Source organism: Schistocerca nitens, chromosome 4 (genome assembly GCF_023898315.1).
Source record: "Schistocerca nitens isolate TAMUIC-IGC-003100 chromosome 4, iqSchNite1.1, whole genome shotgun sequence".
Taxonomy (NCBI): domain Eukaryota; kingdom Metazoa; phylum Arthropoda; class Insecta; order Orthoptera; family Acrididae; genus Schistocerca; species Schistocerca nitens.
This window is the reverse complement of record NC_064617.1, coordinates 287301118-287315374: the sequence shown is the minus strand read 5'-3', so window position 1 is coordinate 287315374 and position 14257 is coordinate 287301118. Positions and strand designations below refer to the sequence as shown.

General features: G+C 39.4%; 1 protein-coding gene across 2 annotated transcripts in view; it reads left to right on the top strand.

Moving 5' to 3' along the window:
• The window catches only part of LOC126251457 (serine-rich adhesin for platelets-like), a 417638-nt gene that overhangs the window by 299542 nt on the left and 103839 nt on the right, over positions 1–14257 (top strand). For both annotated transcript variants that reach the window (XM_049951888.1, XM_049951887.1), the window contains 3 exons: positions 2024–2048; positions 2131–2307; positions 8051–8195. In XM_049951888.1, the coding sequence (XP_049807845.1) occupies positions 2026–2048; positions 2131–2307; positions 8051–8195 (345 nt within the window). In that variant the 5' untranslated portion in view covers positions 2024–2025. The remainder of the gene's footprint in view (positions 1–2023; positions 2049–2130; positions 2308–8050; positions 8196–14257) is intronic.

Genomic DNA, 14257 nt, shown 5'->3' with positions numbered 1-14257 from the left:
GCAATCCTGTTATTTTCATCTACGATTTTCCTTATAAACATTATTGTTTCTAGGATATATAGGCATGGTAATGGAAGAATATGAAGCTTTTTAAATGAGGGTTTGCATGAAGATCGAGGTGCTAAGCCTTCCATGGCTCTTATAATTCTTTTTTGTGCAATTAAACAGCTTTTGCTGGGTGGTGAATTTCCCCAGCAAATTAAACCATATCTTAGTAATGATTCTTCTTGGGCATAGTACACATAGTTATGGCTTGCATAGATGTGCATCCAGCAAGAATTTTTATACTATAACAAATGGTATTTAATTTACTACATAGGTGTTGTGTGTGTTTCTGCCATCTTAGGTCATCTTGGATCCAAACTCCCAAAAATTTGGTGCTATTTACAATTTCAAGTCTTTTGCCTAACAGTTATATGGTTGCAGTTAAAGGCTGTTTATTCTGCACTGTGTGTAGATGCATAGTGTTTGTTTTATGTGTGCTTATTATTAAGTTCTTCATTGCGAACCATTTTGATACATGTGTAGTGCTCTTTTTTATTTCATTTTGGAGCTCTTCTTGGGTCTTTCCTTTGATAATTATATTTGTATCATCGGCATATTTAATGTACTTATAGTTAGGGTTGGATGGTTCCAGGTCATTTACAAACAGCAAGAACAGGATTGGTCCCAGTACAGAACCCTGTGGCACACAGTATTTAACACACTGTTTTTCTGATTGATAGGAATTTAAATTTGTTCTTTATTTGTACAAGACTTCAACTATTTGGTGTCTGTTTTGTAGATATGACTTTACCCATTCATAGGCTGGGTCTCTGACACCAACATTTTCTAGCTTTCTAAGCAAAAGACCATGGTTAATGATGTCAAATGCTTTTGAAAGATCTAGGAATATTGCTGCTATGTGTTCTTTTTTATCTAATGCATTTAAAGCTTCATTTAAGAAATCAATAATAGCTGTCTCAGTGGATTTACATTTTTGGAAACCATGCTGTGTAGCTGAGAAAAGTTTATTTTTTTCAATGAAATCCATCCATTCTATTTTAAGCATAAATCAACATGCACAGTAAATCTAGCACAGTTTTATTAATATGAAACTAAAGCACACCCAGGCAACTTTTCGCATGGAGTTCTTCAGCAGATAGCACACAGGTACATGTAGCTGGTCAGAAAATTTTGTTAGTGTCCCAGCAAGCTTTCACTTGTTTTCTAGTGTAAGCAAGTGCATGCATGCATCTTCCACTGCTGCCTACCCCTCCTCCCCCATCCCTCCACCTTCATACACACACACACATGCACACACACACACACACACACACACACACACACACACACACACACACACACACACACACACACAGTAGATGTATCAAAGTCTATTTGTGTGAATCTGGGGGGGGGGGGGGGAATAAGAAAGATGGCCCACTCAATAACAAGTACAATGTTCTGAGGTATTACATATGTTTGTGTGCAATTCACCAATTAACTGTAAGTGTTCATGTAAGAGATTTCTGGCACTTTTATAGTTGTTTCCACCCTGGAAGTTTCTATTGTCATTAAATTTTTATGGTTTCTTTGATCATAGCAATGATCTTGTTGTCTTAAAATCAGCTACATGATTTTTCTCTCATTCTTAATTTAATAAAGACACATTTTTATGTTTAATTTTATCTTGTACCATGGAAACAAACATGCTGGATTAGAGCCATCACTTCACTTTGATAAATTTAAAGTTCATTCTTACATTTGAATCCACGTTAATAATTAAATAAATAAAATTAAATTGAATGCTTTATCCAGAATGGGATTTTACAGTTTATATTTTAATAGCTTTTCTTAATGACTGAAAGAAGAGACCACCACCTACATTTTAAGACAAGTGCTGAGAGGTGAAGGGTCAATTGAAGTTTGCTCATCCATCAGTCATCACATGTTTTACATGTCTGGCCCTGCTCTCATATTTATAGTCCTCTTAGGATCTTCTGTTTTTGTAATAATTATTTTCTTTTCTTTTCTTTTGCAGCAATGGGAATGCTTCCAGTGAAAGAGTAAGTAACAGAATAATACATTCTTAGTACTGAATGTGCTCAGATATGTCAATGGAGTAAACTGCCTCATTTCACTTCACAGAAAAAAAACTGACCCTGTCACATGGTGTGTTGTAGAGAAAAACAACAATAAAAATATTAGTTCATCCATAGACGAAATGAGAATATTTCCAGCTGCAAACTCATTTACTTCTGATGACTGTGTCAGAGAGGTGAAGATATCAATTACAGCCACACCAAAGAGCAAATTAGGATGTGGGTATGTATATACAATTTATTGTATTATTTTGTTAATGTAATTTACAAACAAAGTGTTGCTAATGTTAGAAAATGAAACCATTATTAATGGAGGAAGTAGCTACAGTTACAAAAGGGTAAATCTGTCAGTGCAAAATGTCAAAAGTTGCAAAATATGTGCAGAAAGAGCCAAGTATCTATCCAGAGAAACAAAGTTCCAGAAATAAAGTTTGTTTTCACATATGAAATAAATGGATGCAGATCAGAAGAGCAATTTATTCTGAGACAGTATAACAAAAGTGAATTTAAGATGAACTCTGAAATTCATAACCATGCTTTCTGAAGTAAAAATGACTTCCATTTAGACTATACATAGCTATCCATGGCTTAGAAGTGAAGTTTATACACTGGTTCAAAAGGCTGTAGCAGCTTTCCTGTAGACAAAATCTGAGATATTCAAAAACAAATTTAGAGAGCATCTCATTAACTATTCCTTCTACAATTTATCATGGTATTTGGACTCAGTGATGTCAGTTCCACATAGCTCTGATGTTTGTGTTAAACAAATCTTGACTTCATCAGTATATAGACAGCTGATAGAAGTCTGTCTAAAGTAAATCCTTTCTTTGAAGAATTGTGTAAAATTATGATTTCCTGACATTGTCAGATGTATTGTAGGTGATCTCAGAATCTGAACATGGTTGTTCTTGTTATTACAGAAGTTTATTCACCCAAATTACACAAAAATACACTGTGATTACTAGTTTCAGCAAAATCTTCAGCTCATTTGTATTGAAAAAATTTTTACAGGGCCAATCTGTTTTGCAAACTGTTCACATAAACTGGACACAACTTACAGAGACAACATTCCATAGTACCATCTCTTGTCATTCAGTAAGAGACCAGCTGTGCAAACAGTACAGAGTAGTTACAAATAAAATATATAAGGCGTGTACAAAATGTTTTCACATTGTGTCCTCAATGATGTCTGATAGGATGGTTTCTTATAAGATGTCAACAAGAACACAACTTGAAAACATTTTATATGCGTCTTATGTATTTTACTGGTCTATTGTGCACTGTTCACACAGCTATTCTCTTTCTGAATAACAAGAGATGGTACTACAGAATGTTGTCTCTGCAGGTTGTATCCAATTAATGTGAGCAGTCGACAAAATGGACTGGCCCTATAAAAATTTTTTCTATGCAAATGATCTGAAGATGGCGATTTAATTTCGCTGAAACTAGTAATAATTGCATATTTTTGTATGATCTGGGTGAATAAACTTCTATAATAAGAACAACCACCATTAAATAAAATCTACAGCTGAATGATATAAGACAAATAGCAGTGGATTTTCCCAAAATAGATGATTTTTTCATAATATACAAATATATAGTAATCTAGACATAATTCCCATAATTGTCAGTGTGAGTTGATTATCAATAGTCATAATTTGTTGTTAGTATACAGAAGCAGCCAGCTGTGGCTGCTTTTGCTAGTTAATGTATAACTTGACTCATTCCATGGATTGGATTTACAGAACTCAATGTGTTAATGAATGAATTGGCCCCAAGAATTAGATAATAGTTGTTGCACTAAGATATTAACAAGAGGAGTGTAACAAGCACGCATGGAAAAACGAAAGTAGAAGGTATCAGAGCAACCTATGATAAATGCGAGTAGGTAAAAGTTAGTTTGAATGGTCGAAAAGTAGTCATGTCATGTAGACATCAAAAGCAAGGTATCTAATAAGAATTATGTTATTCATAATAACTAATTTACCATTTTATGAATATGTCTACACCCTTAACCATGTTCCAGTTATTGTACTAGATTTGATTGTTATGTGGTCTGATTTGCCAGTTGATTTAATTTTACTATAGATAATGGCATCATGGCTTCCTCCCTAGCTAAGGTCACTAATGCATGCCTGTGTCATGGTGTATGACTCAGAGGTAAGCCAGTTTGAATCCTGCTGGTGGAAAATTTCCATTGCCAGTATTTGACTGGCACGACAAGGAGGGGTGGTGGCATAAAGTTCATGATCACCAGTCTTTGCACCAATATCCTGGATTAAATTCCATACCTCTCTGCAGTGTCTCATGAAGTGAGGGCATGTGACACTATTGATGGTGCTCTGCCTGTCAGGTTGTAACATTAAGCTCAGCCACCCCCTTGATACTATTGAAGAGGAGTAGCCTATATGAGCTGGCACCAGGTTTCACCTTCTCCCTTCCTTTCATCCATAATGATACATTTCAGTACAGTACAGTAAATGCACTCATCACAGTCATCTAGATGATACAGATACACACTAGCCACTTCTTAACATTTAAGAGGAAGGCAATAACAAACCACCTCCACTAGGACCTTGCCATGAGCAGAGATGCAGAATCCTCGCATCTTCTCCACATTCACACATTTCCTGAGTGTGGGACTACTTTGGTATTTGATGGTTTGAGCTTACAGTCAGTGTCACTCTCTGTTTCTATGTTCCTAACAAAGAAAGAGCTCCATGTGCACTGTCATGTTGTGTCTTTGGTGTCATGTCTGTGGTTGCAGAGTAGTTCAAGATAAAATCTGCTGTCACTCTTTCACACAATTTCAAGCCTTATTAAAATATTTGAACTTTTGGCCAAAAAGCTTCCTTCTAAAGTAGAAAACACACATATTCACACAAGCACAACTCACACATACGTGACCGCTGTCTCTGGCCGCTGAGGCCAGACTGAGGATTGGTAGCCCTAACTCAGTGGCCAGAGAGAGTAGTCACGTGTATCTGAGTTGTGCTTGTGTGAATGTGTGTGTTTTCTACTTTAGAAGAAGGTCTTTTTGGCCAAAATCTCAGCTGTATATGAGTCTTGGTTGTACCTGTCTGCTACTCACCATATAGAGGAGACACTGACGCCCAAACCTCCAGATGTCAGATACTCCAATTGGTACCAAACGTATGTAGATAGGGTGTCAACCAAAACACTGAAACAATGAAGTACAGGAAAGGCATACCTACGAGTAATAGATCTGTAGAACTCACGTGGGTGAGTTGGTGGAACATGAGGACATCATGTCAAATGTCCCACTTTCAAACTCCACTGACATCAATTTGTTTTAACTGTTTATGTGTGAAACTGTTATATGGTAGAACCTTATCCTGACATTTAAAAGACTTTTCAGTGTTTGTAGCTATGTTCTTTTGGCAGTCTGCTTTCATTTAGTTAGTTGAAAGTAGCAAACCTGTAGAGCACATTTCTATAGATGGGTGTGGTGTTCTGTCGAGATGTGTGACAGAAGTGGCTAGTGCATTTATAGTTTCACAGAACAAACTTGAACAATCAGAACAGCAGAATAGAGAAAGAGCTGCATCACCCGTATGGAAATATTAATAGTCCCATATAAAACTTTCTGACTGAAGTGCCTAGAACCGCTTGGCCACTCCAGCCGGCACAGGTGAAATACCCTCAGACTTCAAGAAGAATATAATAATTCCAATCCCAATGTAAGCAGATGTCGACAGATGTGAAAATTACCGAACTATCAGTTTAATAAGTCACGGCTGAAAAATAATAACACAAATTATTTACAGATGAATGGAAAAACTAGTAGAAGCCGACCTTGGGGAAGAGCAGTTTGGATTCCATAGAAATATTGGAACACGTGAGGCAATACTGACCCTATGACTTATCTTACAAGATAGATTAGGGAAAGGCAAATCTATATTTCTAGTATTTGTAGACTTAGTGAAAGCTTTTGACAATGTTGACTGGAATACTCTCTTTCAAATTCTGAAGTTGGTAAGGGTAAAAACAGGCAGCGAAAGGCTATTTACAATTTGTACAGAAAAAAGATGACAGTTATAAGAGTCGAGGGATATGAAAGGGAAGCAATGGTTGGGAAGGGAGTGAGACAGCGTTGTAGCCTCTCCCTGATGTTATTCAATCTGTATATTGAGCAAATAGTAAAGGAAACAAAAGAAAAATTTGGAGTAGATATCAAAATCCATGGAGGAGAAATAAAAACTTTGAGGTTCACCGATGACATTGTAATTATGTCAGAGACAGCAAAGGACTTGGAATAGCAGTTAAACGGAATGTACAGTGTCTTGGAAGGAGGATATAAGATGAACATCAACAAAAGCAAAACTAGGCTAATGGAATGTAGTCGAATTAAGTCGGGCGTTGCTGAGGGAATTAGATTAGGAAATGAGACACTTAAAGTAGCAGATGAGTTTTGCTATTTGGGGAAGAAAATAACTGATGATGGTTGAAGTAGAGAGGATATAAAATGTAGACTGGCAATGGCAAGGAAAGCGTTTCTGTAGAAGAGAAATTTGTTAACATTGAGTATAGATTTAAGTATCAGGAAGTCGTTTCTGAAAGTATTTGTATGGAGTGTAGCCATGTATGTAAGTGAAACATGGACGATAAATAGTTTGGACAAGAAAAGAATAGAAGCTTTCAAAATGTGGTGCTACAGAAGAATGCTAAAGAGTAGATCACATAACTAATGAGGAGGTATCGAACAGAAGCGGGGAGAAGAGGAGTTTGTGGCACAACTTGACTAGAAGAAGGGATCGGTTAGTAGGACATGTTCTGAGGCATCAAGGGATCACCAATTTAGTATTGGAGGGCAGCGTGGAGGGTAAAACTCGTAGAGGGAGACCAAGAGATGAAGACACTAAGCAGATTCAGAAGGATGTAGGTTGCAGTAAGTACTGGGAGATGAAGAATCTTGCAAAGGATAGAGTAGCATTGAGAGTTGCATCAAACCAGTCTCAGGACTGAAGACCACAACGACAAACACTAATACTTTCATGTATAAAATAGTAAAAAAAATTTCTCACCATTAGGGTATGAACCCATGACCCTTGGTATGGCAATCTAACGCTCTACCAACTTCCCCACGGAAGCTATACATTTTAGTTAGTCACAGTTAAATTTTTCCTGCAGTCCGTAGTTCTGGTGTTACTTTTAATTTACGTTTATGCCAATTCTGCTGGACAGCAGCATGTAGTATGAACTAAATCAGAGTTTTGGTTGATACTATACCAGCATAAAATGTTTGGTACCAATCTGTCTGTCTGACATCGAGGTTTGGGTGTGAGTTGTACTCTATCCTTTTCATAATATTATAGTTCCGTAGCTGACAGGAGACAAAGATGGAATGGAAGGACACCAAGAAATGCATCATTTTCAGTCCAGGGATGACAGAAGTGGAGATAGAAGTCAAGATGGACTAAGAGGAAGAGAAATGAGATGTGGAATGAATAGTGTATTTAAGAAAGATGTAAAAACATAAAGAGAGTATATATTTAAAAAAAAATCACAATGGAAAAATATGTTACCTGTGGGGGAAAATGTTACCAGGGGAGGGGTGGGGGGATGAATGGATAGTAAGGGGTTTTATTAACAGTTAATAGAGGTTTAGTGGGTTGTGGGAAAAGAGAATATGCTAGAGAGGAAGTTCTCATCTCCACAATTAAGGGAAACTGCTGATGGGTGGGAGGATCCAAATGGCCCATGTGGTGTAACTGGCACTCATCTACTATTCTCTCATTTTATAGTGGCAAATCTTGTGAAGTGTAGGTACTGATGTGATAATAATTAAAATATGTGTGTTATAATACATTTGATTGTTTTAGACTGTTTTGAATGCTATGTTTAAAATGTTGTTTTAATTCTGTGTGCTAAAATCTTATCTTGGAACTAGAATGTACTGGACAATACCCATTTTTATGACAAAAAAATCAATAAAACTGTTACAGGATTTGTAAAGGACCTGACTGGCACACGGGTGTCTTTGTACAGTTCACTAAAGAAAATGGTTTGGCAAGAGAAGCAGGTCTCAGACCAGGAGATCAGATAATAGAATGCAATGGAGTGAAATTTGATGATATTTCTTTCAGTGAGGTAAATGTCTACAACATTCAAAATAAATCTATCATATAAATAATGAAGAAATATTTTTTACTTGTGTGATGTAATAGTGCTTCGCACATATTTCTGTGTTCCAGTAGTTGTATGTTGATACCTTTGTTACATTTTAGTATGATACAGACATACATTCTGTGTAATACTATCTCAACACAGTAGAAACAAGACTTCCACTAGAATAATGAACCTTTTATCATCACGAAGTAGTGCATGACAGATTTTTTTTATCTTGAACATTGTGTTTAATCTGTTAAAAGCAGTTATTACAGATTTGTTCTTTCATCCCACTAAAATATGTTATCCATGAACTGTGACACAAACAAAATTAAGCTGATGGTGCAAATTTGTATATTTAACAAATATGGGTGTTTAGGAGTGGTCACCTCTAAGTGTGATCCATTTGAGTTCATACATATCTACATTTGTGTAATCAGTTGTCTATAACATTTCTACACATTGTTTCCTGTGATGCTGCAAAGGAGTTTAGCCATCTTTGCCTTTTGATGGAGTGCAGGAACATGTTTGTAGTAAAGTGCTCTTCCAATGCACTGAGTTGTTCCATTTTTATGAAAAGCTAAGTTCAGTACAGAAAATATGTTATGTACCAATGACCCACAACAGATACTCCTTTAGTAATGTGATTAATCTCATTCTTTTGTGGCAAGGTAGTATTAGGCAGTGGTGCTTATTTTTTAAATACTGGAGAACATTTTTTTTAGGATTTTATGAAAATGCATGTGTTTATTTATCAGGTATGTGTGGATGACTGAAATATTGTAGAAAAATATTAGAGCCAGAAATCGATAGGTGTTTGAAACTAATTAAAATCTGCAAACTGTCACTCATTAAATCTGAATCATCACATCACCTGATCTTAAGTCACTTGGTGCATTTATTGTTCCACTCAGTGTTTACTATCTTCCTTTTTCCACTGTCATGTTTTTCTCTCTTCCTACTTTTTCACTCCACAGCTTCATTTTAGTGGCTTCTGTTTAATGTTTTCTGTCATTTTCATTCCTTTCATATCACTAATGTTGACTTTGGGCTGTTACATATTATTTCTCTACTTTATTCAGTACTCTTGATTCACTTTATTGCTAATCATTCCTTTTACCCTTGCCTTTGACATCTCAGCATTACCTTTCATCAGTATATCTTGATGTATTCTCAGCTAATGGGATGTTAATCAATATTATTTTATCTGATGCTTCTATCGTTGTGTGATCTCTATTCACTTATTATTAATTCTGATTCAGTGTAAAATAACTGGAAAGTAAAATCATACTTCATACATAGGAAAGCCGTTTTTTGGAAAAAATAGTGCTGCCTAGTTGTACTACCCCACTAATATTCATCAGATTAAGTGGATGTGACATTTAGTTACTATAAGGAAACATACCAGAGATACCTTTCTGTCTTCTGTAAGAAATTCTAGATTTCTCTTTCCAGGAGGCAGGTTGGTGAATATGACTACTATCAGTTTGTCATTTTCAAAATGATCTCTCAGGTGTTGAGTATGGATACATAGGGTAAAAAAAGCAGATTGCAGATATGGAAGTGATATATTGTCTCCATAGGCTTAATCACATATTAGCTTCATTGTAGCCTTTGATACAAGTGTAAAGCTCATAGTGAATAACTTATCTGTTTATGTCACAGAAAACAACATAAAATCCAGCAAAGGAACTTTTGTGAGCAGTACATGTGTTCTGATTTTTTTGATAAGCAACAGTAGAATTTTACGGTAGTGCTGAAGCTTTAACTCTTGGTTACAACTTATCCTTTGAGTTAAATAGAGATATCTCTTCCTGGTGCAGGGTACATTAGTACTACATATTTTCTGCCCCATTTGTTTCTTTTGCATAAGTATACTATCATTTGTATTACACGAAAACTGGAGTCAGAGTATGAAGAAGTATGTTTAAGGAAGAGTTAAATTTTCACCAACAATGGTTGCTTTAGAAGTCTCTTCCCAATGTTAGTCTCATTTGTTTTCTTAAAATTACATAACTGTCTTATTGGTCATGTATTTATTATGCATTAATTTTCCATTTTGGTGTGAACTCATCTGCTTGACATGTTTTATTGTCATTTTACATTGTCCGAAGTAACTGTAGTTGACAACTGTAATAACTTCAAGTTGAACAAATATATTTCAAGGAAGACGCAATACATGAAAGTCACAGATCAAGTAAACAGAGTAAGATGTGTGTACACTTTAACAGTCAAATCATAAGTGAGTCCAAGTCTAGCAGCTGCTAGCTGGCTTGCCGCTTAGGTGGCGCTGCTGCTGCATGGCTGGCAGACAGCGCCGCATGTAGAGGACGCGCATAACTGCGGGGTGGCACTTGGCACTTTGAAAGATCGGCGAGTCACAACACTTTTCCCCCCTTTGAGTTTTTTGCACAGGTCTTGATGAGGTGGCCTGTAGATTGCTAACGTCCATAGGTGTTGTTTGACTGGCCGTAAAGTCTCGAGGAGGAGGCTTCCCGTACGGACGGAAATGTCCCCGATGATAACGAATTGAGATGACAGGAGACGTGGGGGTCGAATCTGCTGGGGCTCCATGCACCAATCTGCCCGTTGCGGCAAGTCTGGTTGTTATAATGGACAATGTGTCCACGTCCGTAGGAGAAGGAGGCGAGTGGAGTTGCTCCGACAGATGATGGTCATCTGGTTCCTGCATGGGCACATTTCCTGGTGGCGTCAGTTCTTGTGCTGGCACCGATATGTTGGTGAGAGGACTGTGTTGTGAGTAATGAGAGATTCCAATATCCTGAGCATCAGGTAGAGCCAAAGGTGGTGTAGCGGCATCCGGAACAGGCGTTGCCGGCACACGAAGCCAAAGCTGGTCCGAATGACGCACTGCAACACCCGTGTCCATCTGGATTTCATACAGGCGTTGGCCACAGTGTCGTAAGATGCGGCCAGGACTCCATTCTACATCTACATCTACATCTACATCTACATTTATACTCCGCAAGCCACCCAACGGTGTGTGGCGGAGGACACTTTTTGTGCCACTGTCATTACCTCCCTTTCCTGTTCCAGTCACGTATGGTTCGCGGGAAGAACGACTGCCAGAAAGCCTCTGTGCATATATTCGATACCTCATCCAGAAATGCACCCTCTCGAAACCTGGACAGCAAGCTACACCGCGATGCAGAGCGCCTCTCTTCCAGAGTCTGCCACTTGATTTTGCTAAACATATCTGTAATGCTATCATGCTTACCAAATAACCCTGTGACGAAACGCGCTGCTCTTCTTTGGATCTTCTCTATCTCCTCCGTCAACCCAATCTGGTACAGATCCCACACTGATGAGCAATACTCAAGTATAGGTTGAACGAGTGTTTTGTAAGCCACCTCCTTTGTTGATGGACTACATTTTCTAAGGACTCTCCCAATGAATCTCAACCTGGTACCTGCCTTACCAACAATTAATTTTATATGATCATTCCACTTCAAATCGTTCCGTACGTGTACTCCCAGATATTTTACAGAAGTAACTGCTATCAGTGTTTGTTCTGCTATCATATAATCATACAATAAAGGATCCTTCTTTCTATGTATTCTCAATACATTACATTTGTCTATGTTAAGGGTCAGTTGCCACTCCCTGCACCAAGTGCCTATACGCTGCATTTTGGCCGCCTGCCGTATCCCCGTACCCATACAAGGTCGTCGGCGGTGAACCAGCCAAGGGAAGGCACCTGCGGCCGTGAGGAGGAAGGCCGCAGAAGATGAAGTAGCGTGCGGGGCTGTTGGCCATGTAAGAGCTCAGCGGGGCTGTGGTCGCCTATGGGGGTGAAACAGTAAGAAGCCAGAAATTGGAGAAGCGCATCATCAGCAGAAGAAGTCAGGAGTTTCCTCATCTGAGCCTTAAATGTGTGGACCAGTCATTCAGCCTCACCGTTTGACTATGGAACCGAGGGGCATGACACCGTGTTGGGCACAAAAATCCGCTAAATCGGAAGAGGAAAATTGCGGACCATTATCAGTAACAAGAGTAGAGGGAAGACATTCCAAAGAGAAAATGCGAGCTAGAGCATTGGTGGTTGCTGCGGTGGTAGGCGATGTGCAATGGACAATGAAAGGAAAGTTGGCGTCAATAATGAGAAGCCAACAAGTACCTAAAAAGGTCCCACAAAGGCAGCATGAATACGCTCCCAGGGCTTCTCAGGCGAAGACCATGGTGACAAAGGTGACTTCAGGGTAGGAGCCTGTGACGCACAAGGGCCACAGGCAGCTACCATGTGTGCGATTTCAGAGTTGATGCCGGTCCAGTACACATGACAGCACGCCAGAGCTTTTGTGTGAGAGACACCCCAGTGCCCTTGGTGAAGGAGGCGCAAGACCGAAGCACACAAAGATGCAGGTTTTAGCCGTGAGGCGGTAACACAAAGCGTAGTAGTTCCACAACGGATCAGAAGTCTTAGCGGACGGACGATCTGGCCAACCCTTCTGAATACAGCGTAAAACCCGGGAGAGGGTAGGGTCAGAGCCCGTAGCAGCCGCCAGCCGGTCCATGGTGATGGGAAGCCTGTCCACAACCAGCTGCTCGACAACATCCAGGTGGAAACACAAAAGTTCGTCCCTATCGAATGCCAGATCAGGACACATGGGAAGGGTCTAATCTGCATCAGCATTCGCATGTTGAGCCGTCGGCCGGAAATGAATCTCATAATTGAAACGAGACAAGTAAAAAGCCCAATGCTGGAGGCGGTGTGCAGCCTTGTCGGGAAGTGACGTTGATGGATGAAACAAGGAAACAAGTGGTTTGTAATCCATAACAAGATGAAATTTGGATCCATAGAGAAAACACCAAACTTATGAAGAGCATAAATAATGGCCAAAACTTCTTTTTCAATTTGAGAATACTTTTGTTGGGCATCTGTGAGCGTTTTGGAGGCGTAAGCAATGGGTTGTTCAGAACTGTCAGAAAAACGGTGCGCAAGGACTGCACCGACCCCGTATTGAGTGGCATCTGTGGCAAGAACAAGATGTTGGCCAGGTCGATAAGTAGCCAGGCACGGGGCCTGTTTCAGCATAGTCTTCAATTTCTGGAAAGGCGCATCGCATGACATGGACCAGTGAAAAGGCACGTTTTTATGCAACAGGCAATGCAACGGCTGAGCCACCGAAGCAGCAGACGGTAAAAACTTGTGAAAGTATGCTATTTTCCCCAAGAAGGCCTGCAGTTCCTAAACAGATGTAGGGCGAGGAAGGGCATCGATCGCAGCAACAGTCTGCTGAAGCGGACGAATACCATCCCAAGAGAGTTGAAACCCCAAGTACATGATAGATGCCTGAAAAAATTTTGATTTCTGAAGATTACACTTAAGACCGGCAGTCTGTAAGACATGAAAAATTGTGCAGAGATTTTGAAAATGTTTGTCAGTGGTGGAGCCAGTGACAACAATGTCGTCCCGGTAATTTATACACCCAGGGACAGTGAGCAATAATTGTTCCAAGAATAGCTGAAAGAGACCAGGGGCGCAACCCCGAATGGCAATCGTTGGTATTGATGGAGGCTGAAAGGCTTGTTAAGGACCAGAAACTGCCGGGAAGCAGCGTCAAGAGGAAGTTGATGATAAGCTTCTGACAGGTCAAGTTTAGAAAAATACTGGCCTCCAGCAAGTTTAGTGAACAGTTCTTCAGGTCGAGGCATAGGGTAAGTGTTGATAATGCATTGAGCATTTACAGTGGCTTTGAAATCGCCACAGAGACGAATATCACCATTTGGCTTAGCAACGACAACAACAGGAGAGGACCACTCACTGGAAGTGACAGGAAGCAAGACCCCTGAAGCAGTGAGATGATCCAGCTCCCGTTTGACCTGATCATGAAGGGCCACAGGAATGGGCCAAGCCTGAAAAAACTTAGGCCGAGCAGTGGGTTTGAGCGTGATATGAGCTTCAAAGTCGTTTGCATGGCCTAACCCAGGAGAAAAAAGGGACGAAAATGTCATCGACAAGGAATCCAATTGAGCATAAGGAGTAGCATCAGAGACGATATTGACAGAGTCATCTATGGAGA